General features: G+C 44.8%; 1 protein-coding gene across 1 annotated transcript in view; it reads right to left on the minus strand.

Moving 5' to 3' along the window:
- LOC137535589 (zinc finger protein 585A-like) overlaps positions 1-22,073 on the minus strand; it is a 65,366-nt gene extending 43,293 nt beyond the window's left edge. The window contains exons 1-2 of the mRNA XM_068257440.1: positions 21,669-22,073; positions 18,180-19,768 (exon numbers count right to left, since the gene is read on the minus strand). Of these exons, the coding sequence (XP_068113541.1) occupies positions 18,180-19,768; positions 21,669-22,038 (1,959 nt within the window). The 5' untranslated portion in view covers positions 22,039-22,073. The remainder of the gene's footprint in view (positions 1-18,179; positions 19,769-21,668) is intronic.
- Between the last annotated feature and the right edge of the window lie 3,874 nt (positions 22,074-25,947).

Genomic DNA, 25,947 nt, shown 5'->3' on the forward strand with positions numbered 1-25,947 from the left:
AGCTGCAGAGATCTACAGCTCAGGTGGGGGAATCTATCCATAGGACAACTATTAGTCATGCGCACTGAACAAAGTTGGCCTTTATGGAAGAGTGGCAAGAAGAAAGCCATTGTGAACAGAAAGCATAAGAAGTCCCGTTTGCAGTTTGCCACAAGCCATGTGGGGGACACAGCAACAATGTGGAAGAAGGTGCTCTGGTCAGATGAGAACAAAATTGAACTTTTTGGCCAAAATGCAAAACGCTATATGTGGCGGAAAACTAACACTGCACATCACTCTGAACACACCATCCTCACTGTCAAATATGGTGGTGGCAGCATCATGCTCGGAGGGTGCATCTCTTCAGCAGGGACAGGGAAGCTGGTCAGAGTTGATGGGAAGATGGATGGAGCCAAATACAGGGCAAAATTGGAAGAAAACCTCTTGGAGACTGCAAAAGACTTGAGACTGGGGCGGAGGTTCACCTTCCAGCAGGACAATGACCCTAAACATAAAGCCAGGGCAACAATGGAATGGTTTAAAACAAAACATATCTATGTGTTAGAATGGCCCAGTCAAAGTCCAGATCTAAATCCAATCGAGAATCTGTGGCAAGATCTGAAAACTACTGTTCACAAATGCTGTCCATCTAATCTGACTGAGCTGAAGCTGTTTTGCAAAGAAGAATGGGCAAGGATTTCAGTCTCTAGATGTGCAAAGCTGGTAGAGACATACCCTAAAAGACTGGCAGCTGTAATTGCAGCAAAAGGTGGTTCTACAAAGTATTGAATCAGGGGGGCGAATAATTACGCACACCCCACTTTTCAGTTACTTGTAAAAAATGTTTGGAATGATGTATGATTTTCGATCCACTTCTCACAAGTACACCACTTTGTATTGGTCTTTCACGTGGAATTCCAATAAAATTGATGCATGTTTGTGGCAGTAATGTGACAAAATGTGGAAAAGTTCAAGGGGGCCGAATACTTTTGCAACCCACTGTTTATTCAACAGCCAGAGATGAGTCAGAACCTGGAAAGGGGGGGAAGGGGGGGCAGGAAACGGGGCATCTGAGCCATTAAGGTGAATGTTATACATGAACTGTACATAATTTCTGCTATATTGCCATCCTGCTAGGTGGTGAAGTGTATTGAACTGCTGGCCCGCTGCATTCTGAATCACTATTGCTATCTTTTGCTGTGCTTTGAAGTGAATGGACCTGCTAGTCGACCGCATAGTGAAGTAAATTGACCTGCTATCCTGCTACTCTGCTAGACTGTGACCTGCTATGGCTTTCTGCTATCTTTGAATTGCTATCCTGCCATGCTGTGAAATGAACTTGAGTGGCTGTCCTGCTGGTGCTGGTGAATTGCTAATGCTGCCTGTGCTTCATTGTCAAGTGAACTGAATTGCTATTTTTCCACACCGTGAAGTATTTGTAAAGGAGAGAATATTGTGTTAAACTAAGACTTACTTTGTGGGGGAAAAACTGACTAGTGCCGAGGCTCTAGAACAAAAAAGATGGTGAAAGATAAAGATAAAAAGGCAAAGAATTCTGCCCTTAAAGGATACCCGAAGTGACATGTGACATGATGAGATAGACATGGGTATGTACAGTGCCAAGCACACAAATAACTTTGCTGTGTTCCTTTTTTCCTTTCTCTGCCTGAAAGAGTTAAACATCAGGTATGTAAGTGGCTGACTCAGTCCTGACAGGAAGTGACTATAGTGTGACCCTCACTGATAAGAAATTCCAACTATAAAACACTTTCCTAGCAGAAAATGGCTTCTGAGAGCAAGAAAGAGATAAAAAGGGGAATTTCTTATCAGTGAGGGTCACACTGTAGTCACTTCCTGTCTGAGTCAGGACTGAGTTGACACTTACATACCTGATATTTAACTCTTTCAGGCAGAGAAAGAAAAAAAGGAACACGGCATAGTTATTTGTGTGCTAGGCACTGTACATACACATGTCTATCTCATCATGTCACATGTCACTTTGGGTATCCTTTAAAGAAGCAGAAACAGTAACTCAGCACTCTGTTAGTACGATTTTTCCCAACCTCGGACAGATCTGCTACAAGCAGAATGTCTACAGAGGAGAAAGGATCAGCTGAAAGAGGTCCGAAGTTAGTCAAAGTGGTAGTTTGAAGTAGATCTGGAGATGCTTGCGGAGTATGCCAACAAGACAAGACTTAGAGGCTCAAACAGAACAAATAGTGGCTTCAGTGAAGACAGAGATAGCTGAGATTAAGGAGGAAACGGCTGAGCTACAGGGGAGGACTGGGGCCATGGAAGAAAAAGTAAAAAAGTTACAATTGGAGATAGATGTCCTTAAGAAGACAAGTGAAAAACAAAGAGATATCAATATCAGTTTGAAACATGAGATTGAAGATATGCAAAATCGAGAGAGAAGGAATAATCTGAGGGTGAAAGGGATCCCAGAGACAATACAAGGGGAGGGTGTAGGGGTGTATTTGCAGACCTTCTTTAATGATTTATTGGGGCGCCCAGAAGACCATAAGATAAAGTTTCATAGGGCAGACAGGGCCTTGCGGTCGATACCAAAAGACAAGGAGCCCCCTAGGGATGTAATATGCAGACTTCATCACTTTAGAGAGAAAGAAAACAGAACAAATGCGGCAAAACAAAGAGGGTCGATAATATGGAAGGGAACTGCAATTAGCATCTTTCAAGATCCATGGATCGGGGATGGGGTCCCTCATGCGCCTGGAAGGCCAGGAATAGCCGTATCTCCTGGCAGGAATTCAGCCGCGGACGGGCTTTTTGGGTCCACGGGTCTGTGAGACATAAGTGGGTGGGAACATAGAAGTTATTGCACAAAATACAAAACCTAGCAGATCCGGTCTTCACTCACAAATGCTGAAACACACACACATATACACACACATATATATACAGTGGTGTGAAAAACTATTTGCCCCCTTCCTGATTTCTTATTCTTTTGCATGTTTGTCACACTTAAATGTTTCTGCTCATCAAAAACCGTTAACTATTAGTCAAAGATAACATAATTAAATACAAAATGCAGTTTTAAATGATGGTTTTTATTATTTAGTGAGAAAAAAAAACCTCCAAATCTACATGGCCCTGTGTGAAAAAGTGATTGCCCCCCTTGTTAAAAAATAACTTAACTGTGGTTTATCACACCTGAGTTCAATTTCTGTAGTCACCCCCAGGCCTGATTACTGCCACACCTGTTTCAATCAAGAAATCACTTAAATAGGAGCTATCTGACACAGAGAAGTAGACCAAAAGCACCTCAAAAGCTAGACATCATGCCAAGATCCAAAGAAATTCAGGAACAAATGAGAACAAAAGTACTGTAATTGAGATCTATCAGGCTGGTAAAGGTTATAACGCCATTTCTAAAGCTTTGGGACTCCAGCAAACCACAGTGAGAGCCATTATCCACAAATGGCAAAAACATGTAACAGTGATGAACCTTCCCAGGAGTGGCCGGCCGACCGACCAAAATTACCCCAAGAGCACCGAGAAAACTCATCCGAGAGGCCACCAAAGACCCCAGGACAACATCTAAAGAACTGCAGGCCTCACTTGCCTCAATTAAGGTCAGTGTTCACGACTCCACCATAAGAAAGAGACTGGGTAAAAACGGCCTGCATGGCAGATATCCAAGGCGCAAACCACTTTTAAGCAAAAAGAACATTAAGGTTCGTCTCAATTTTGCTAAAAAAAACATCTCAATGATTGCCAAGGCTTTTGGGAAAATACCTTGTGGACCGACGAGACAAAAGTTGAACTTTTTGGAAGGTGCGCGTCCCGTTACATCTGGCGTAGAAGTAACACAGCATTTCAGCAAAAGAACATCATACCAACAGTAAAATATGGTGGTGGTAGTGTGATGGTCTGGGGTTGTTTTGCTGCTTCAGGACCTGGAAGGCTTGCTGTGATAGATGGAACCATGAATTCTACTGTCTACCAAAAAATCCTGAAGGAGAATGTCCGGCCATCTGTTCGTCAACTCAAGCTGAAGCAATCTTGGGTGCTGCAGCAGGATAAAGACCCAAAACACACCAGCAAATCCACCTCTGAATGGCTGAAGAAAAACAAAATGAAGACTTTGGAGTGGCCTAGACAAAGTCCTGACCTGAATCCTATTGAGATGTTGTGGCATGACCTTAGAAAGGCGGTTCATGCTAGAAAACTCTCAAATAAAGCTGAATTACAACAATTCTGCAAAGATGAGTGGGCCAAAATTCCTCCAGAGCGCTGTAAAAGACTCGTTGCAAGTTATTGCAAACACTTGATTGCAGTTATTGCTGCTAAGGGTGGCCCAACCAGTTATTAGGTTCAGGGGGCAATTTCTTTTTCACACAGGGCCATGTAGGTTTTGAGGGTTTTTTCTCACTAAATAAAAAAAACCATCATTTAAAACTGCATTTTGTGTTCAATTATGTTATCTTTGACTAATAGTTAACGTTTTTGACGAGCAGAAACATTTAAGTGTGACAAACATGCAAAAGAATAAGAAATCAGGAAGGGGGCAAATAGTTTTTCACACCACTGTATAGAGAGAGAGAGAGGGAGAGAGAGAGAGAGGGAGAGAGTGAAGGAGAGAGAGAGAGAGGGGGAGAGAGAGAGAGAGGGGTCAGAGAGAGAGAGAGAGAGAGAGAGAGAGAGAGAGAGAGAGGGGGGGGGGGAGAGAGAGAGAAAGGGAGAGAGGAGAGAGAGAGATAGAGAGGAGAGAGAGGGGGGGAGAGAGAGAGAGAGGGAGAGAAAGAGGGAGAGAGGGGAGAGAGAGAGAGAATTGGGGTTGGAAAGAGTGAGTAAATGAGCACAGAGGAGGAGGATGGAAGGAAGGGTAGGATATCGTGAGGCTCCCAGCCCCCTCCGGGCACGTATAGGGGAGGAAAGGGAGGGCAATATTTAGGATATGATGACAGAGGGAAGAAATTCCCCAAAGGGAGGTAGGGATGTTTTTTTTTTTTTTATCTTTTTGTCTATCCCCACTGTCCTCTTCCAACCTCTTAAAGTAATAAAATCTGAGACTGCGGGGGGTGGGGGGGACCCTGCTCCAGGAAATGGCAGCTTAATACCCAAGAAGGTGATGCAACACACCGAGGGGACCAAAGGGAGGTACACAATGGAAATGTTCCTTTTTAAGGGAATTGGAAAACGGGCCCGGGAAGGTAGAGGGAAGGGGGAGAGGACCGGGATGCCAAGGGGGGAGTGTTGCAAGGGGAATGAAGGAATGAATGGGTGTGATTGTGAAAGAGGGACAGAAGGGGTGGAGGGAGGGTCAGTCCAGGATATATAAGCTACAGTATAATTAAAGGTTATGGATCTTAAGGTTCTGTCGCTGAACGTCAGGGGGCTCAACACACCGGAAAAAAAGATCAGCCATTTTGAGACTTTGCCATAGAGAGAGGGCTGGTATTGTTTGCCTGCAGGAAACACATTTTAAGGGCCCCACGAGTGTTTGATAGGTATTATAGAACAATATATATGAGTGGCCTGCAGGCGTCCAAGATCAAAGGAATGGCAATTTTACTGGCAAAAGATGTTCTATTTGAGTTGGGGAAGGGGGGGGGGGGGGTTGGGGAGGGATATGCGGATCCACAGGGCCGGTTCAATTTAATAAAAGGGCATTTATATAATAGAGCAATAACAGTGGGGTCATATTATGCATTAGATACGGGCCAGGCAAATGCATTAGAGCAACTACAATCTTTTGCGGAGGGAAGGGTTATCGCTGGATCAACAGATAGACACCTCGGCTGGTAAAACGGCCATATCTAGCAGCAACAGAAGAAAAGTAAAACATTGTTGCATGATTCACAATTGATTGATGTTTGGCGTATTTGCAATCGCACTGCTGGAGACTACACTTCTTATTCTCAGGCGCATAACAGATACTCTAGAATAGATTATATCTTTGTCTCGCATGATCTGCTTTCTATTTCAAAGTCACCAAATATAGGCCTTATGACATTGTCGGATCATGCACAGATATCGATTGAGCTGAAATGGGGGGAAAAGGTCGTGGGACTCATGGTGTGGCGTTTAAATGATGCACTATTGAGAAGAAATGAAGAAGTGGTCCAAAGGGTACAAAGAGAGTTAGAAACTTATTTCTTTCTCAACTCCGGGGGCGAGTCCTCAGACATGACAGTCTGGGAGGCCCATGAATGTTTTATAAGGGGGATTTTGATACAGGAGGGCGCTAGGAGAAAGGAATAAAGAAGTAAAGGACTCACTGGATAATATTGCAGAATTAGAATAACAGCATAAACAAGATAAAGATGAGAATACTATGGGGGTGTTAATTAAAGAAAGAGAACGTTTAAAAAAAATCTCCTTTTTTATAGGGGCAAATGCATGGCCCTGAGATGTACACGTACTTTTTAGGAGTACGGAAATAGATGTGGCTCGTTATTGGCTAAGGCCCTTAAAGGATACCAGAAGCGACATGTGACATGATGAGATAGACATGTGTATGTACAGTGCCTAGCAAACTAATAACTAGGCTGTGTTCCTTTTTTTCTTTCTCTGTCTGAAAGAGTTAAATACCAGGTATGTAAGTGGCTGACTCAGTCCTGACTCAGACAGGAAGTGACTACAGAAGAAAATGGCTTCTGAGAGCAAGAAAGAGGTAAACAGGGGAATTTCTTATCAGTGAAGGTCACACTGTAGTCACTTCCTGTCTGAGTCAGGACTGAGTCAGCCACTTACATACCTGAGATTTAACTCTTTCAGGCAAAGAAAGAAAAAGGACCGCAGTATGGTTATTTGTTCGCTAGGCACTGTACATACACATGTCTATCTCATCATGTCACACGTCACTTCAGGTATCCTTTAAGAGGCAGCAAAAAAATAATAATAATTATATATCATGTATTAAAAATACAAAGGGAGAGAGATGCCATAAGCTGGAGGATATAGCCAGTGAGTTCAGGAATGGTTATAATAGATTATATAACCTAAAAGTAATAGGTGAGGATGAAGTAGAGATAAGAAAAAGAGAGATAATGGAGTATTTGGCACAGAGTGGAATGCCCAGACTGTCGGATGAAGAGGCCTCGGCCCTGGAGTAACCTATTACACTAGATGAATTAAAATTAGCAATTAAACAGATACCAACAGGGAAGGTGCCCGGACCAGATGGGATCACAAGTGAGTACTATAAAAGGTATAGGGATCAATTATTTGGTAAAGGCACTTAATGAAGCAACAGGTGATAGGGAGCAGAGAGGGTTTTCCCCTCATATGCTGGAGTCCTTTGTATCGGTGCTACACAGGAGGGTAAAGACCCCATACAATGTCAGAGTTATAGGCCAATTGCTTTGTTGATTGTAGATGTGAAACTACATGCAAAGGTACTGGCGAATAGACTATCCCCTATAATAAATAAACGTATACACCCAGATCAGGGGGGTTTTGTGAGGGGCAGAGAGGCCAGAGAAAATACTATACGGACCCTTAACCTGGCTCAATGGATGACGACCCATTTCAACTCTGTCATATTTTTATCTACAGATGCTGAAAATGCTTGTGACAGAGTGGAGTGGGCCTTCATCGAGGGGGGCTGAAGTACAAAGACATAAAGGACAATATGGGAAATAGGATAATGGCATTGTACTCTGCGCTGAATGCAAGGGTGAGGGAAAATGGGGTTCTAGCAGAGACATTTTGTATAAAAAATGGGACGTGCTAGGGGTGCCCCATGTCCCCAATGAGTTTTGTGTTGTCACTTGAGCCATTCTTGTGTAGGGTTAGGCGGGACTCCAGTATACCGGTTATTGAGGTGAGGGGAACTGAGCACAAGGTGGCGGCATACGCCGATGATATGTTTTTTTTTACCTTGTGGATCCGCACATTTCTCTCCCAAACTTGAATTTCATGTTTTTAGCAATGGTAGCAAATGTGAAAATCAATTTTGATAAAAGTGAAGCAATAGCTTGGTGTCTGGACAATGGTCAACAGTGCTTATTGAAGGAAAACTTGTCATTTAACTACCTAAAGACCGCCCCATGCCAAAGGTCGTGGACGCGGCGGCAGCCCTAGGACCGCCCAATGCCAAATGGCGTCAGCTCTAATTTGCATTAGATCGCGCGCTTGCTGTATGCGCATCTCCTGCTCGGAGGGCTGAGCTCCGCCCCCTCTTCAGTCTCCGAGCGGGCAATCGCCACTCGGGAGACTGTTAGACGGCATGATCGCCGTCTATTTGCATGTACAGAGCTGCGATCGGCAACAGTAGCTGTACTGGGGACAGCCGTGTGACACGGCTGTCCCCTCCTGAGGCTGGGGAGTGATCGGCTGTCATAGGCTGAAGCCTATGACAGCTGATCACCCTGATTGGCTGGCGGGGGAGGGAGTGAGGGAGCAGGGGAAGGTAAATAAAAAAAATGCATTTTTTATTGAAAAATAAATATTTATATAAAAAAAAATAAACAACTTTGGAGCGATTAGACCCCACCAACAGAGAGCTCTGTTGGTGGTGGGGGTGGTGGGGGGGGTGATCACTCGTGTGCTGTGTTGTACTGCCCTGCAGCTTGGCCATAAAGCTGCAGTGGCCAACTTAGCAATAATGAGCCTGGTCTTTAGGGGGGGTTTAACACTGCAGTCCTCAAGTGGTTAAATGGCCAGCCAAAGCACTGAAGTATCTGGGGGTAAAGATAATGTTTCGCTTGGAGGAGATGGTGGAAAAGGTGAAACAGGACCTAGAGTCCTGGGACCAACCAACATTTTCATGGTTTGGTAGAATTGCTATAATCAAGATGAATATTCTTCCCCGGCTGCTGTATTTGTTCCAGGTTCTACCTATACCGGTACCATCTCTGTATTGTAAGAAGCTTGCAAGTCTCATAAATCGATTTATAAGTAGGGGACAAAAGAGGAGAATAAGTCATAGACTGTAAATAGCGGAAAGGGAGAGAGGAGGTTTGGCGGTACCAAACTTCAAGTCCTATGATGAAGCGGTGACATTGGCTGAAATAATAGACTAGCATAGGCATGCAGAAGAAAAGAGGTGGGTATCCCTAGAAGAAGATATAGTGGGGTGTTCTCTAACAAAATTACTTTAAGCTTCTGAAAAGAATAAAAAGAACATACAAGGCAAAGGGGCAGAGATGATAAAACATACGGTAGGGATCGTTGAAAGTCGTAGGAAAAAGTAGGAGATTTCTCCATGGCCAACACCAATCATGCTAATACTAGGAAATATAAACTTCCCTTTGGGTACACATCCAATGACCTATCCCAACTGGAGGGGAGAGAAAAAACTATTAGCCCAAGATTTAGTAGTGGACGGAGATTGGGTCCCTCTACAGGAGATGGAGAGAAAAGGAGAAAGGGGAACATAGGATGAGTGGAGCTATATTCAATTTAAATTTTGTTCTGAAGAGTTGTGGAACTAAGGAGGCCCTAAGTAGGAAGACTACCCCATTTAAAGATATGTGTAAGGGGAAGGGCCAACAGAAAGGGACGCTCTTAAAGTTATATGCTTTACCGAATGAGAGAGGAGATCCGGCGGCGACAATCCAAGCCGGTTGGGAGAAGGACCTGGGAAGAGCATTTACAGCAGAACAGTGGAAGAAAGTAACGATTTTGGCAAGTAGGTCATCCATGTCCACAAGGGGACAGGAAGAAGGGTATAAGGTGTTTTCGAGGTGGTATTACACACCTGAGAGGTTGAGTAGGATGTACCCAGGTACTTCGGCGCTATGCTGGCGATGTGGGGAGGGTAAAGGAAATATCTTGCATATTTTGTGGGAGTGTAAAGAGCTACAAGCATTTTGGGAAGCTGTTAAAAATATATATATTCCAAATCACAGAGACAGAACCCCCAGAAGATCCTGCTTTCTTTTTACTCCATTGCAATGACTGGCCAGTGAGGAAAGGCGAGAAGTCCTTGATGAGATTTTTTGTTTTGTAAGAGACTTTTTATTGAAACATTTTCAACAAACAAAACACAAGCCCCAACATTGGAGCTAATAAAAACAAAAAAAAACATAAACCATATAAGGATACAGTAGGTCTAAAACATCTTCAATACAAAGTATATTCATACCTATCACATTAAGAACCAAAATGTTCTTGTCATAGTGAAATATAGAGGAGATGAGGGAAAAAACTTCAGTCACTTATTACATAGTGTCCTGAACTGAGATAGTGATATCTACATTAGGTATAACAGTGTCCAAAGAGTCCACCCACATTGAACAGACTTTATTGAACTTGTTTGGTTGATTTCGGGTTTGATAGGTTAGCTTGTAGAGTGGGAGGGCTGAATTTACCAGCCTTTCTTGATGAGATTTTTGGTTAATGCAGCTAAGATTCTCATAGCAAAACATTGGAAAAGGACTCAGAGCCCAACGGTGTGGGAGTGGTTTATTGGAGTAATTAACTAGTTATGTACATGGAGATAAAGGGGGACACGAGGAGAGGTGGATGCAATGGCAGGAATTCAAAACCTCAAGTGAATATGGGAGAGTGAGGAGAGATGTGGAACAGATGGAAGCCCCCTGAGAAGGCAGAGGAAATGGACTGACCCAAGGGGGAGGGATGGGGAGTGAGGAATGGATGGGGAGTGAGTGAGGAATGGATGGGGAGTGAGTGAGGAATGGATGGGGGGTGAGTGAGGAATGGATGGGGAGTGAGTGAGGAATGGATGGGGGGTGAGTGAGGAATGGATGGGGAGTGAGTGAGGAATGGATGGGGAGTGAGTGAGGAATGGATGGGGAGTGAGTGAGGAATGGATGGGGAGTGAGTGAGGAATGGATGGGGAGTGAGTGAGGAATGGATGGGGGGTGAGTGAGGAATTGATGGGGAGTGAGTGAGGAATGGATGGGGAGTGAGTAAGGAATGGATGGGGAGTGAGTGAGGAATGGATGGGGGGATAGGAATGGATGAGGAGTGAGTGAGGAATGGATGGGGAGTGAGTGAGGAATGGATGGGGGGATAGGAATGGATGGGGAGTGAGTGAGGAATGGATGGGGAGTGAGTGAGGAATGGATGGGGAGTGAGGAATGGATGGGGAGTGAGTGAGGAATGGATGGGGGGATAGGAATGGATGGGGAGTGAGTGAGGAATGGATGGGGAGTGAGTGAGGAATGGATGGGGAGTGAGTGAGGAATGGATGGGGGGATAGGAATGGATGGGGAGTGAGTGAGGAATGGATGGGGAGTGAGTGAGGAATGGATGGGGAGTGAGTGAGGAATGGATGGGGAGTGAGGAATGGATGGGGGGTGAGTGAGGAATGGATGGGGAGTGAGTGAGGAATGGATGGGGAGTGAGTGAGGAATGGATGGGGAGTGAGTGAGGAATGGATGGGGAGTGAGTGAGGAATGGATGGGGAGTGAGGAATGGATGGGGGGTGAGTGAGGAATGGATGGGGAGTGAGTGAGGAATGGATGGGGAGTGAGTGAGGAATGGATGGGGAGTGAGTGAGGAATGGATGGGGGGATAGGAATGGATGAGGAGTGAGTGAGGAATGGATGGGGAGTGAGTGAGGAATGGATGGGGAGTGAGTGAGGAATGGATGGGGAGTGAGTGAGAAATGGATGGGGGGATAGGAATGGATGGGGAGTGAGTGAGGAATGGATGGGGAGTGAGTGAGGAATGGATGGGGGGATAGGAATGGATGGGGAGTGAGTGAGGAATGGATGGGGAGTGAGTGAGGAATGGATGGGGAGTGAGTGAGGAATGGATGGGGAGTGAGTGAGGAATGGATGGGGGGATAGGAATGGATGGGGAGTGAGTGAGGAATGGGTGGGGAGTGAGTGAGGAATGGATGGGAAGTGAGTGAGGAATGGATGGGGAGTGAGTGAGGAATGGATGGGGGGATAGGAATGGATTATGCTTGGAAAATATTGGACATTTTGGATACAGAAAGCTCACGAGGTGGATAAAATTGCATTAGAGACTGGATATAGTGAGAGCTTGAAACATAGAACAACAGGAAATAGTATAAAAGGACTGGAATACGTATTTATAGCACATATAGTGAGCACCGTTCATAGTTGATGGTTTCTTGTTCTTCAATTCCTGTGTAAAGATTTTGTATAATGTTGTATATTGGAAACATTTAAAATAAAGATATTTAAAAAAAGAAAAGACTTGTCATTTCAAACTTCATAGTTTTAGATATCTTTTAATGTCATTTTTATAAACCAATCAGTAAGCATTACTATTTAAATGCAATTGAAAGCTTAGAGACAACTACCCAGCTTTGTTGGATTAAGGCCTCTTGCACACAGCATGCAATTCCAATTTGCGATTTTTATGCGACTTTACATGCGATTCCGATTTACTATTTTTAGTCGGTACTGAATGCTGCGCTTTTCTTCTTATTTTGATAGCGTGCAGGGAAAATCGGAATCACAAATTGTAAACGCAAATCAGATTGGCAGTGTGCGGGGGGCCTAAGATATGTCTACTTAAAGTTTTCTTTATATCAGAATAGAACTCTATATACCATTCCTAAGGATAAAGCTATATTTGTGTGCACCATACACTGTACAATCTCGAGACAACAATTATCGATGGAGGATAAAACCTACAGAAGGAGAGTTGCTATATTGATATGGACTTGTGTCACTAAGGGAACTTTAAAAATGTACATCAGATAATGAACAACTCTTGCTGCACTGGAAACAATATAGGACTTATTTCTTTGCTACTAATGTTCTATTTCTTAGCTGTACTACACATGCAATTCATTATGTCATAAGTTTATTCTCACTTCAGATTCCCTTTAAGTTCATAAAAGGTCTACAAACCCGGGTCCCTGCTCTCCTCCCATCTTCGGGAATCCCTGTTTACCACCCAGCCTGGAGGTTGGGGCTTTAATGTCTTGGAAGTCCCACAGTTTCCTTAAAGGGAACCAGAGACGAAGCACCCTCATGTATTTTACCATATATATCAGTGGGAACATTAGAGAAAACACCTACCCTGCTCTCTGTTTCATCCTTCACTGCTCAGCCTGCTTGTTAGCAGCCCTGATAAAATCCCTGACTGAGCATTCAGTCTGGCTTTGCTCAGGAATCATTATAGCTGAGTCAGAAGGGGGCAGGCTTGGGCTTGAAAAGACAGCACAGAAGACAGACTCAGCTATAATGATTCCTGAGCAAAGCCAGACTGAATGCTCAGTGGGGAATTTTTATCAGGGCTGATAACAAGCAAGCTGAGCAGTGAAGGATGAAACAGACAGCAGGGTAGGTGTTTTCTATATTGTTCCCACTGATATATATGGTAAAATACATGAGGGTGCTTCGTCTCTGGTTCACTTTAAACACTTTATAGTGAATGATAGAATCCTACCTGGGAACACTTCCGGACCCATGTGGCTTACCTCCCCCCCTCCCCCGCAGAATATCTCTCTGCCGCACATATATATAATTTCCTGAAATCTTTCCATTCTACTGCCGCCCCTGATTCCCCCACCAATGTACTATGAGGTGTGATGTGCAGCCCTTGGAGGGTGGGTTATTATCCCATCTCTATTCCAGCATCTCCCAGCCCTTGGAAATGACTCCAGTCTATGCTTGCTTGGAAGAATGATGGCAATTTACTTTCACACAGGAGGGCTGAATGTTGTATGACGCTGACCAAGGGCAGCAGCTACTTATCACACATTGAAACCAACTATCAACTCCTCCATAGGTTGTATCTCCCCCAGATAGGCTTCATTCCATAGATCCCTCCAGGAATAACTGATACTCCAGAGGTTGTGGCCAAATTGGTTCCTTTGCCCATATTTGGTGGTTTTGTCCTGTTGCTAAATGTTAGTGGGCTGAAGTTACCACTCTCATCCACACATCATTGGGCACTTCGATACCTCCCAACTAGGCCTGAACAATAAATCGAATTTAAACAGAAATCACGATCACCAAGATCCCGATTTCGGAATCGTCAAATCGGTGATTTCCACGATGACATTATTTCCACATGGGTAAGTATTGAAGAAGCGGCTTCAAACTTCCTCCAAGTCCTTCTCCCACATGGGACGCCGCACCGCCCCAGCAACCTAGCAGCGTGATCCAGGAGGCAAGATCCATCCGCCCCATACCCAGCCCAGCGTAGCTAACTGGGCGCCAGTGGTTGGACTCGTTGCTGCTTGCCGCTTCGCTATACCCACGCTCCTGGTGGACATTATTCCAGCGCACCACACATGTGCCAATATCAGCTGTTCACAACATCAGCTCCAACCATCAAGCTCCGGTGTGGTGAGACCTCATTGATCATTAATGCATATGGGATTGCTTATGTCTGCAGCTAGACTCCATTGACCACTAATGCATATGGGATTGCTTATGTCTGCAGCTAGACTCCATTGACCACTAATGCATATGGGATTGCTTATGTCTGCAGCTAGACTCCATTGACCACTAATGCATATGGGATTGCTTATGTCTGCAGCTAGACTCCATTGACCACTAATGCATATGGGATTGCTTATGTCTGCAGCTAGACTCCATTGACCACTAATGCATATGGGATTGCTTATGTCTGCAGCTAGACTCCATTGACCACTAATGCATATGGGATTGCTTATGTCTGCAGCTAGACTCCATTGACCACTAATGCATATGGGATTGCTTATGTCTGCAGCTAGACTCCATTGACCACTAATGCATATGGGATTGCTTATGTCTGCAGCTAGACTCCATTGACCACTAATGCATATGGGTTTGCTTATGTCTGCTGCTGCGGCGCCAACCGCTTCTGTTTGATGAGCTTACTGCATATGGCTTCTCTTGCTTCCCCGTTTTGCTGACAAGTGTTGACACCACTAACCGAGCTTGCAGGACTAACCTTTGTGCAGTGGAGGTATATTGTTTATGAACTGCTTTGGAGACTGCACTTTATAAGCGCTCTTTCAAAAAAATTTTTTAAAGCCCCTGGTGTGTACAACATCACGGCCGTGGTGTGTTTGTGTGTGATATATGCGGAGTGACAGGATGGTTGTCTGTGGCGGGGTGGCCATCCCATGTTGTTTTTAAAAGCACTCTTTTGTATTTTGATGAATAAAGTAATCCATTTTTTAATTTCTTTATAGATGTGTTCTAGTAGTTTATATGATTATATAATATATTGATTTTTCTATATAGCAGACACCTATGTCCCTCTATCCTTCGCCACTTTCATTTAGAAATTGTGCGGCCTGCACCATCGGCAGCGTTGGACATACCTTCAGACACTGTCCATCCTCTATTGCCGTCTGCCGGCTCTTGTGCACGGCATACTTCCCAGTTCCTGTAAGTCACATGACATACAGGAAGTATGCCGTGCATTAGAGCCTGCAGGAGGTGAAGCAGATAGACAGGGATCGCTGGGCTCATGCTGGAAGGTATGTCCAGCACTGCCACCACTTGAGGGGCAGGGGAGGCACAGAGAGAGACCCAGAGGGGGCACAGAGAGAGACACAGAGGGGGCACAGAGAGAGACACAGAGGGGGCACAGAGAGAGACACAGAGGGGGCACAGAGAGAAACCCAGAGCAGACACAGAGGGGGCACAGAGAGAGACACAGAGGGGGCACAGAGAGTGACACAGAGGGGGCACAGAGAGAGACACAGAGGGGGCACAGAGAGAGACACAGAGGGGGCACAGAGAGAGACACAGAGGGGGCACAGAGAGAAACCCAGAGGAGACACAGAGAGAGACACAGAGGGGGCACAGAGAGAGACACAGAGGGGGCACAGAGAGAGACACAGAGGGGGCACAGAGAGAGACACAGAGGGGGCACAGAGAGAGACCCAGAGGGGGCACAGAGAGAGACCCAGAGGAGGCACAGAGAGAGACCCAGAGGAGACACAGAGGGGGAACAGAGAGAGACACAGAGGGGGCACAGAGAGAGACACAGAGGGGGCACAGAGAGAGACACAGAGGGGGCACAGAGAGAGACACAGAGGGGGCACAGAGAGATACACAGAGGGGGCACAGAGAGAAACCCAGAGGAGACACAGAGGGGGCACAGAGAGAGACACAGAGGGGGCACAGAGAGTGACACAGAGGGGGCACAGAGAGAGACACAGAGGGGGCACAGAGAGATACACAGAGGGGGCACAGAGAGAAACCCAGAGGAGACACAGAGGGGGCACAAAGAGAGACACAGAGGAGACACAGAGGGGGAACAGAGAGAGACACAGAGGGGGCACAGAGAGAGACACAGAGGGGGCACAGAGAGAGACACAGAGGGGGCACAGAGAGATACACAGAGGGGGCACAGAGAGATACACAGAGGGGGCACAGAGAGAAACCCAGAGGAGACACAGAGGGGGCACAGAGAGAGACACAGAGGGGGCACAGAGAGTGACACAGAGGGGGCACAGAGAGAGACACAGAGGGGGCACAGAGAGATACACAGAGGGGGCACAGAGAGAAACCCAGAGGAGACACAGAGGGGGCACAAAGAGAGACACAGAGGAGACACAGAGGGGGAACAGAGAGAGACACAGAGGGGGCACAGAGAGAGACACAGAGGTGGCACAGAGAGAGACCCAGAGGAGACACAGAGGGGGCACAGAGAGAGACCCAGAGGGGGCACAGAGAGAGACCCAGAGGAGACACAGAAAGAGATAACAAGGGCAAACAGAGAGATGTGACAGAGAGACACAGAGGGGGAACAAAACTTGATTTGAAGGAAATCGTGACTCAAAATTGCGATGTCGGGCAGAAATCGCGAATTCAATTTTTCATAAAATCGTTCAAAGGCCTACTCCTGACCCCCTCCTCCTCCTCTTAGGGGACAAGCCCTGGGGTGGGAAATTTCCACAGCATCGATTAGCCCAGCATATAGCCAAACCACCCAGATCTTATATAGCCAGACAATGGCAACAACCCACCCTCTCTAATGAACTGAACCGGTAATATTATCTCTGATATACTGATTTCGGAATGCCTACTGGCAATCTCCAGTGATACTTGTGACATTTTTACCAAAACTTGGCAGCCCTGGCTATCAGCCTCTGACCTTATTAGTCTTAGGTCCTGTGTACTCTGCGTGTGACCCAATCATCGATTCTATACTCGATTGTACAGATTGTATGTTGTTTCTGTGACCCTCGATTAATGATGTGTTTCCTATGTATACTGTCTGTTTACAGATATCACTACCTTGTCCTATTAGGACGCTTATTTGCCTGTATGTGTTTATTACTTAAACTGTTAATAAAACGTTTGTAACTAGAAACACAGTGAAGCTTTTTTTTATTATTTATTATGTAACAGTTTAAAGTGGATCCGAGATGAACTTTTACTCATTGCATATTTGTGTTCCTTTCCTATTGTTTATAGAGCATTCCTCAAGCCAAAGACTTGTTTGTTTGTTTTAATACTCTAATTCCCTATAAACTAGACAAGCCTCACCCACAGCTTCTCCAAAACGCCAAGGCACTCAGACCCATGTAGCAAGGGCTTATGGGAGCTCAGTCTGGGCAGGAGGAGGGGGAGGTATTACTAGTCAGAGATTTCAGAGGCAGAGGGGAGGAGGAGGGGGGGGTTAGGTTTTTTTCACAGGCTGAGTGCTGAAGATGCAGATAAGCCTGCCTCTGTGTAATGTTTACAAACAACATGGCTGCTGTCATTGTATCACAGGAATAAATAATCATATTCTATTGAAGCTGTTTGCAGCTAGATGTGCCGTGTAAAATAACTAAACTTTAGATAAGATATATAGACAAGTTACTTGTTATAGTTAGTTTTTCATCTCGGATCCACTTTAATACAACAGCAAAGATAACTTTTTGTGGACTATGCACTGCTATTACCATACATACAACTTACTTTTTTCTTTCAATTACAGTGTACATTTATTAGAAGTCAATACATTTCTTACGACTAACTCCTGGTACCCAAAATTGCTCCGAATCCCTAGCCAACAATGTGATTTCCTTACAAAACATTTCCCACACTCAGCATATGAATAGGGCTTCTCTCCAGTGTGAGATCTCTCATGTCTGATAAGTTCTGCTTTATGTCCAAACCATTTCCCACACTCAGTGCAGTAACAGAGCTTCTCCCCTGTGATAAGAGAGGGAAAAGCGGAACTGAACAAGCCTGTTATTGGCCGCTGCACCCCCCTCCTCCATCCTCCCTACTGCCTGCTATGCTGGGGAGATGGAGAGCAGTATGCTGTGGCCACTTCAGGTTCACTGGAGGCAAAGCTATCACTGACCCTTACTTATCACTTGTGTGAGTTTTCTTATGTCTGACAAGGCTTTCTTTATGTCTAAAACATTTCACACACTCAGCACATGAATAGGGCTTCTCCCCAGTGTGAGATCTCTCATGTCTGACAAGGTGTGAATTATCTGCAAAACATTTCCCACACTCAGCACATGAATAGGGCTTCTCACCAGTGTGAGTTCTCTCATGTATGACGAGATGTGATTTATGTGCAAAACATTCCCCACACTCAGCACATGAATATGGCTTCTCACCAGTGTGAGATCTCTCATGACTGACAAGGTCTGATTTCTGTGCAAAACATTTCCCACACTCAGCACATGAATAGGGCTTCTCACCAGTGTGAGATCTATCATGTCTGACAAGGTGTGATTTATCTGCAAAACATTTCCCACACTCAGCACATGAATAGGGCTTCTCACCAGTGTGAGATCTCTCATGTATGACGAGATGTGATTTAAGTGCAAAACATTTTCCACACTCAACACATGAATATGGCTTCTCCTCACAGTGAAATTTCTCATGTCTTACAAAATGGGATTTACCAGCAAAACATTTCCCACACTCAGCACATGAAAAGGGCTTCTCACCAGTGTGAGATCTCTTATGACTAGCAATCTGTGATTTCCTTGCAAAACATTTCCCACACTCAGCACATGAATATGGCTTATTACCAGTGTGAGATCTCTCATGCTTGACAAGACATGATTTCCATACAAAACATTTCCCACACTCAGCACATGCATAGGGCTTCTCACCAGTGTGAGATCTCACATGTATGACAAGATATGATTTATTTGCAAAACATTTACCACACTCAGCACAGGAATAGGGCTTTTCACCAGTGTGAGATCTCTCATGAATGACAAAATTTGATTTGTGTACAAAACATTTCCCACACTCAGCACATGAATAGGGCTTCTCACCAGTGTGAGATCTCTCATGTATGACAAGACATGATTTCTTTGCAAAACCTTTCCCACACTCAGCACATGAATAGGGCTTTTCACCAGTGTGAGATCTCTCATGACTGACAAGATGTGATTTCCATGTAAAACATTTCCCACACTCAGCACACGAATAGGGCTTCTCTCCAGTGTGAGATCTCTCATGACTGACAAGATGTGATTTCCATGTAAAACATTTCCCACACTCAGCACATGAATAGGGCTTCTCACCAGTGTGAGATCTCTCATGTATGACAAGACATGATTTCTTTGCAAAACCTTTCCCACACTCAGCACATGAATAGGGCTTTTCACCAGTGTGAGATCTCTCATGAATGACAAGGTCTGATTTGTGTACAAAACATTTCCCACACTCAGCACATGAAAATGGCTTCTCACCAGTGTGAGATTTCTCATGTCTGACAAGATGTGATTTCCGTACAAAACATTTCCCACATGTGGAACAGGAATGAGACCCTCCAGCAGGGGGAGAGCTGTTCTGGGTATGAGGCCCCTCGGGGTTAGACAGGTGAGGGGAGTCTGGGGGAGTATTTGGGGTAACCAGGATATCTGCAGGAGACTCTTGTCCAGTGACATCATCATCCGTTGTACAGTCTGTGGATACAGAGAGACGAGTCTCTGAAAGGTTCCTGATGCCAGGACTCTGCGCTGCAAATAGAGAAACATCATCACTTCCTGTTAGACAATTCTGAGGGGAGGAGCAATTATCATTAGGGAGGGTCAGTGAGCTGCTGAGAATTCCAAGTTGATGCAAAGTTTATGCAGACTAGAAATGAACCAGATGCAGCAGCTGCATAACTTTGCATATAATTAGCATACAATTTGCACCATCACAGAGTTATTGGCATGTCACTGACCATCGCTAGTTATCAGCCTAAAAGAGAACTGCAGAAGGTTGTGCTCATTACAGGCGGCCAATCACAGGACAATAACACTAAAGGTGCGTACACACGTCAGATAAAAGTCTTTGGAAAATGAAAGATCACAGACCAATTTTACCCCCTTTTATGTAGTATGAGAGCCATATCTACACAGTCTATTCTATGGAGCTGAACTCCCCATCAGATAAAATCTTTGCAAGATGCTGCACACAAAGATGCTGTACACATTCAACAGATCAGTATCTGCAAAAGATCCGTTCCTGCAAAATGCATTCATAGTCTATGATATCTGCAGATCCCATACACACCTTGTTTAATGGACATTCATCTGCAGATCAGACAATTATCTGCCGATCTGAAGATCCAACCTGGTGGATCTGATAAACAGATAATTGTCCGTTAAACAAGGTGTGTATGAGATCTGCAGATATCATAGACTATGAATGCGTTTTGCAGGAATGGATCTTTTGCAGGAACAGATCTTTTGCAGATACTGATCTGTTGCATGTGTACAGCATCTTTGTGTGCAGCATCTTGCAAAGCTTTTTATCTGATGGGGAGTTCAGCTCCATAGAATAGACTGTGTAGATATGGCTCTCATACTACATGAAAGGGGGTAAAATTGGTCTGTGATCTTTCATTTTCCAAAGACTTTTATCTGACGTGTGTACCCACCTTAAGTCACCCCTACTGTGACCAATCTGTGTACAGTAATGTACAGTGACCATTATCAGCTTATTACAGGCCAGTAACACGAAGTCACCCCTACTGTGACCAATCTGTGTACAGTAATGTACAGTGACCATTATCAGCTTATTACAGGCTGGTAACACTAAGTCAGCCCCTACTGTGACCAGTCTGTGTACAGTAATGTACAGTGACCATTATCAGCTTATTACAGGCCAGTAACACTAAGTCACCCTTACTGTGGCCAATCTGTGTACAGTAATGTTCAGTGACCATTATCAGCTTATTACAGGCCAGTAACCCTAAGTCACCCCCACTGTGGCCAATCTGTGTACAGTAATGTACAGTGACCATTATAAGCTTATTACAGGCCAGTAACACTAAGTCACCCCTTACTGTGACCAATCTGTGTACAGTAATGTACAGAGACCATTATCAGCTTATTACAGGTCAGTAACACTAAGTCACCCCTACTGTGACCAATCTGTGTACAGTAATGTACAGTGACCATTATCAGCTTATTACAGGCCAGTAACACTAAGTCACCACCTACTGTTACCAATCTGTGTACAGTAATGTACAGTGACCATTATAAGCTTATTACAGGCCAGTAACACTAAGTCACCCCCTACTGTTACCAATCTGTGTACAGTAATGTACAGTCACCATTATAAGCTTATTACGGGCCAGTAACACTAAGTCACCCCCTACTGGGACCAATCTGTGTACAGTAATGTACAGAGACCATTATCAGCTTATTACAGGTCAGTAACACTAAGTCACCCCTACTGTGACCAATCTGTGTACAGTAATGTACAGTGACCATTCTCAGCTTATTACAGGCCGGTAACACTAAGTCACCCCCTACTGGGACCAATCTGTGTACAGTAATGTACAGTGACCATTATCAGCTTATTACAGGTAATGGTAATGCAGCAAACATGAATATAAAGGTAATTACTGTCAGTGTTTTTGCTTACTTCTTTCTCTGTATTTAAAAAGATCTTCCTCCTTAATTGTCACCATCATTATATCCTCCTCTTTACATTGCTGGGCACTGAAATCATAGGTGCCATCATCCTCTTCTTCTTTCATTTTCACCATCACATCTCCCTCCTCTTCCATAGACTGCTGATCACTCCTCACATATGTCTCTTCTTCTTCCTGTTTACTTATCCTCATCATGTCACCCTCCTCCATAGACTGCTGATCACTCCTCACATATGTCTCCTCTTCTTCCTCTTTACATGTCCTCATCATGTCACCCTCCTCCATAGACTGCTGATCACTCCTCACATACGTCTCTTCTTCTTCCTCTTTACATGTCCTCATCATGTCACCCTCCTCCATAGACTGCTGATCACTCCTCACATACGTCTCTTCTTCTTCCTCTTTACTTGTCCTCATCATGTCACCCTCCTCCATAGACTGCTGATCACTCCTCACATACGTCTCTTCTTCTTCCTCTTTACTTGTCCTCATCATGTCACCCTCCTCCATAGACTGCTGATCACTCCTCACATACGTCTCTTCTTCTTCCTCTTTACTTGTCCTCATCATGTCACCCTCCTCCATAGACTGCCGATCACTCCTCACATGTGTCTCTTCTTCCTCCTCTTTAACCACAGCACTTATATGTATCAATTCTCCACCCTAAGTTCACAAAATGAGAGCTACTTTAAATTGTGAACACAGATAACAACATATACTGAAGGAATAGTGTAATACAGTTTAGAGTCTCTGGAGACCCTCAGTCCCACCTACCTGATAATAGCAGAGGATGGTGTGACCTTCCTGTGGACAATCCTGGGAATAAAGAGGACCTGTAAATCTCTCTGGTGAGTTTCTGTTACTGGATACATCTGTAGGAAACACACACACTGACTGAATACATTGTCTCAATGTGTTTATCAGATGAGGGGGGATCTAGGTGGACCCCAAGTACTGCTGTCTTCTTTACATTACATTCATGTCTCCTCTTACCTGGTGATGTGGGGGATAGCTGATTCACCATCCTGGCATCCTGTTAGAGGTCTTGGTGGTCTTGTCTATGCTGCCCTTGGTCCATGGTGAGATAGAGGGTGGAAAGATGACACGTTATGAAGAATTTGGGCTTCACCAGAGAGATGGAAAGTCACAAATATCCCCACGTATCTTATTACCTCCTCTGCTACCAGTTCCAGCAATGGCTTCCCTTCACTTCCTCCCACTTCAACTCTAACCCCCAACTTCCTGTCTATGCCAAACACTACTTCCTGTCTATGCCAAACACTACTTCCTCTCTTGGTATGACTGTGATCACCATCTTGTGGAGAGTATGAGAATTACAGCCTTATTTTTTTTCTTCTGCAGGTTTTACCTGGTTATGTCTCTACATCCTATGAGGGTCATCTGGATAATAACAGCTATTTTCATTTAATCAATGAAAGTGTCTCCCAACTATCCTGGGATCACAAAGACGGTCCCTAGAGGGGAGGCGTGGTCTCATGGCCCCTCCCCACGATTTCACGCTTTCTGGCAGAGCCACCTCTGCTAAAGCATGCAGAGCAAAACAGGCAGTAGCAGAGTGAGACATTTTGAGCCACCCAGAACTTATTACAGCCAGCTATGGTGCAGCTGATAGAGAGACTAATGCTGGAAAGTGAGAGGTAAGTTATTTACATAGCATTACTCCCAGCACTGACCTCAGCATGGAGAACACTGTATAGGATATAAGGAGGATCACTAGACTGCCAGGGAACACTGTATGGAGGGGGGGGGGGGGTCACTAGACTGCCAGGGAATGCTCTATAGGGAAGCGGGGGTCACTAGACTGCCAGGGAACACTGTATGGGGGAGGGGGGGTCACTAGACTGCCAGGGAACACTGTATAGAGGGGGGGGGATCACTAGACTGCCAGAGAATGCTCTATAGGGGAGCGGGGGTCACTAGACTGCCAGGGAACACTGTATGGGGGAGGGGGGGTCACTAGACTGCCAGAGAATGCTCTATAGGGGAGCGGGGGTCACTAGACTGCCAGGGAACACTGTATGGGGGAGGGGGGGTCACTAGACTGCCAGGGAACACTGTATGGAGGGGGGGGTCACTAGACTGCCAGGGAATGCTCTATAGGGGAGGGGGGGGTCACTAGACTGCCAGGGAACACTGTATGGAGGGGGGGGGTCACTAGACTGCCAGGGAATGCTCTATAGGGGAGGGGGGGTCACTAGACTGCCAGGGAACACTGTATGGAGGGGGGGGATCACTAGACTGCCAGGGAATGCTGTATGGAGAGGGGGGGGGTCACTAGGCTGCCAGGGAATGCTGTATGGAGGAGGGGGAACAATTGTGGGGATAGTTTTATGGGGATCATGGCAAGTGCCACAATACAAGCGCAATGGCACAGCAAGGGAGCCAGGCTGCCTTGTAATCCTGTGAATGTTGTAAAGCATGCTGCTTAGTTGAGGACAGTCTGCCTCAGTCAGTACAAATACCAATCATTGCCACCAATGTCTGTACATCCACTAGCATGCCGCAGCAAGTCAGGGGGTGAGAACAACATGATCATCGAATTACGAAGATACATACGTTCCATGTCCCTTATTCTATACCAAGCTTTATTGATCAGCCATATAACTATACATCTGTATCTGTTGAACATTCTCAAAACTGCTTCATACACACATTAAAGAGACTCCGTAACAACATTTTCAGCCTTAGTTCTTCTATCGTATAAGTTCCTTTGCCTGTTCTAATGTGCTCTGGCTTACTGCAGCCTTTCCTAATTGCACAGTGGCTGTGTTATCTCTGTTATATTATCTAATCTGTTTCCTTCTGTCGGCTCTGTCGGGCTAAGGCTGGAATGTGTGGAATGTGCAGGGCTGCTTGTGATTGGATAGAAGCGATACACACCCTCTGCAGGCCCCCTGCAGGCTCTGTATGAATCACACACTCTGCTTATGTGAAACTATCACAAGCTGGTTAGTTTGTTTGTAAACACTGCCTAAAACTGTTAATTACAAGCCAGGATTGCAGCAGAGAGTGGCAGAAACAGCGCAGGCATAGCAAATGCAACAGACCAGCTGACGGCCGTACAGCACCGCCACTGGGCCCTCATTTGGATTTTGAAAGTTACTATGTTCAAGCGCAGAAGTGGACCATGTATATGTTGAACATAAATGATCATTGTTTATTCCGTGTACAGCTGATGGTAGGACACAGGACGAGACCTTTGTAATCGCAAGTAACGACCAGAAATCCGAACGAAAACGCTCCCAACCACCAATGCCTCCTCCCGCTAACTCCACCCACTACTGTAACACTGCACTTTGTGCCGGCCTCCCAAGCACCACTTTGTTAGCCACGTAATCGCACTATTTTCTTGATTGGCCATCCACATGTTAAGATAATCGTAATTTCGATGGACTATTTTCAACATGTCTGATAGTATTTCGATCGAGTAAACCAACAACTCTGCCCTCAGAATCACTCACGTTCAATTGATAGGTGTCAAAAAAATGTCATCCGTCGGTTTTGTCGATCGCAAAAGGAATCAAATTTGAAAATTGTATGGTTTGTACCCAGCATAATGCTGGGAATACGCCATGAGTTTTGACAGACAGTTGGTCCGATAAAAAATTTACGACAGGTCTGATATGATTTCGATAATTTTTCTGATCGATTTTCTCAAAGAACTGAGTGGAAATCGATCAAAAAAACAATTAGAAAGTCGATCGGAAAGTAAATCTGCCGAAAGAAAACCTCCTTGTTTATTCCCAGCATGAATAGAAAAAGCACCCTGACAATGGCGATATCTGCTCCAAACATGCAGAGTATATTGACCTCAGATTCATACAACAATAATGTCCACTTTTTGTTATATTTTCATGTATCTGTTAACACCAGCCGTTCATAAAGAAGGGGGATTGTTATTGAACAAAATATGAATGTTTAGAGACATAAATTGTGTCATTGTATTCAAAAGCCAAGATATTGATTTTCCCAATATGAAATGTAATAAAACCACCAGTGTTTGATATGTATGGATTCAGGAGCTCCTGCTGAAAATGGAGCTGGTCTTGGTTTCATGGTCTTATATGTTGCCAGGGACTCAGGAGATGTGGTATTTACATATGATTCATACTTATTTTTACCTCTAACAAGAGGGGCGCATCTGATTGCTGTCTGCCCATCTTTCAATACAATTCCAACTGCAGGATTGCAGGGGTTAAAGCAAGTATGAAGTGAAACTAAAAAGAGTCAGATACTTACCTAAGGTAG

This window comes from Hyperolius riggenbachi, chromosome 10, assembly GCF_040937935.1.
Source record: "Hyperolius riggenbachi isolate aHypRig1 chromosome 10, aHypRig1.pri, whole genome shotgun sequence".
In the NCBI taxonomy this organism is placed as follows: domain Eukaryota; kingdom Metazoa; phylum Chordata; class Amphibia; order Anura; family Hyperoliidae; genus Hyperolius; species Hyperolius riggenbachi.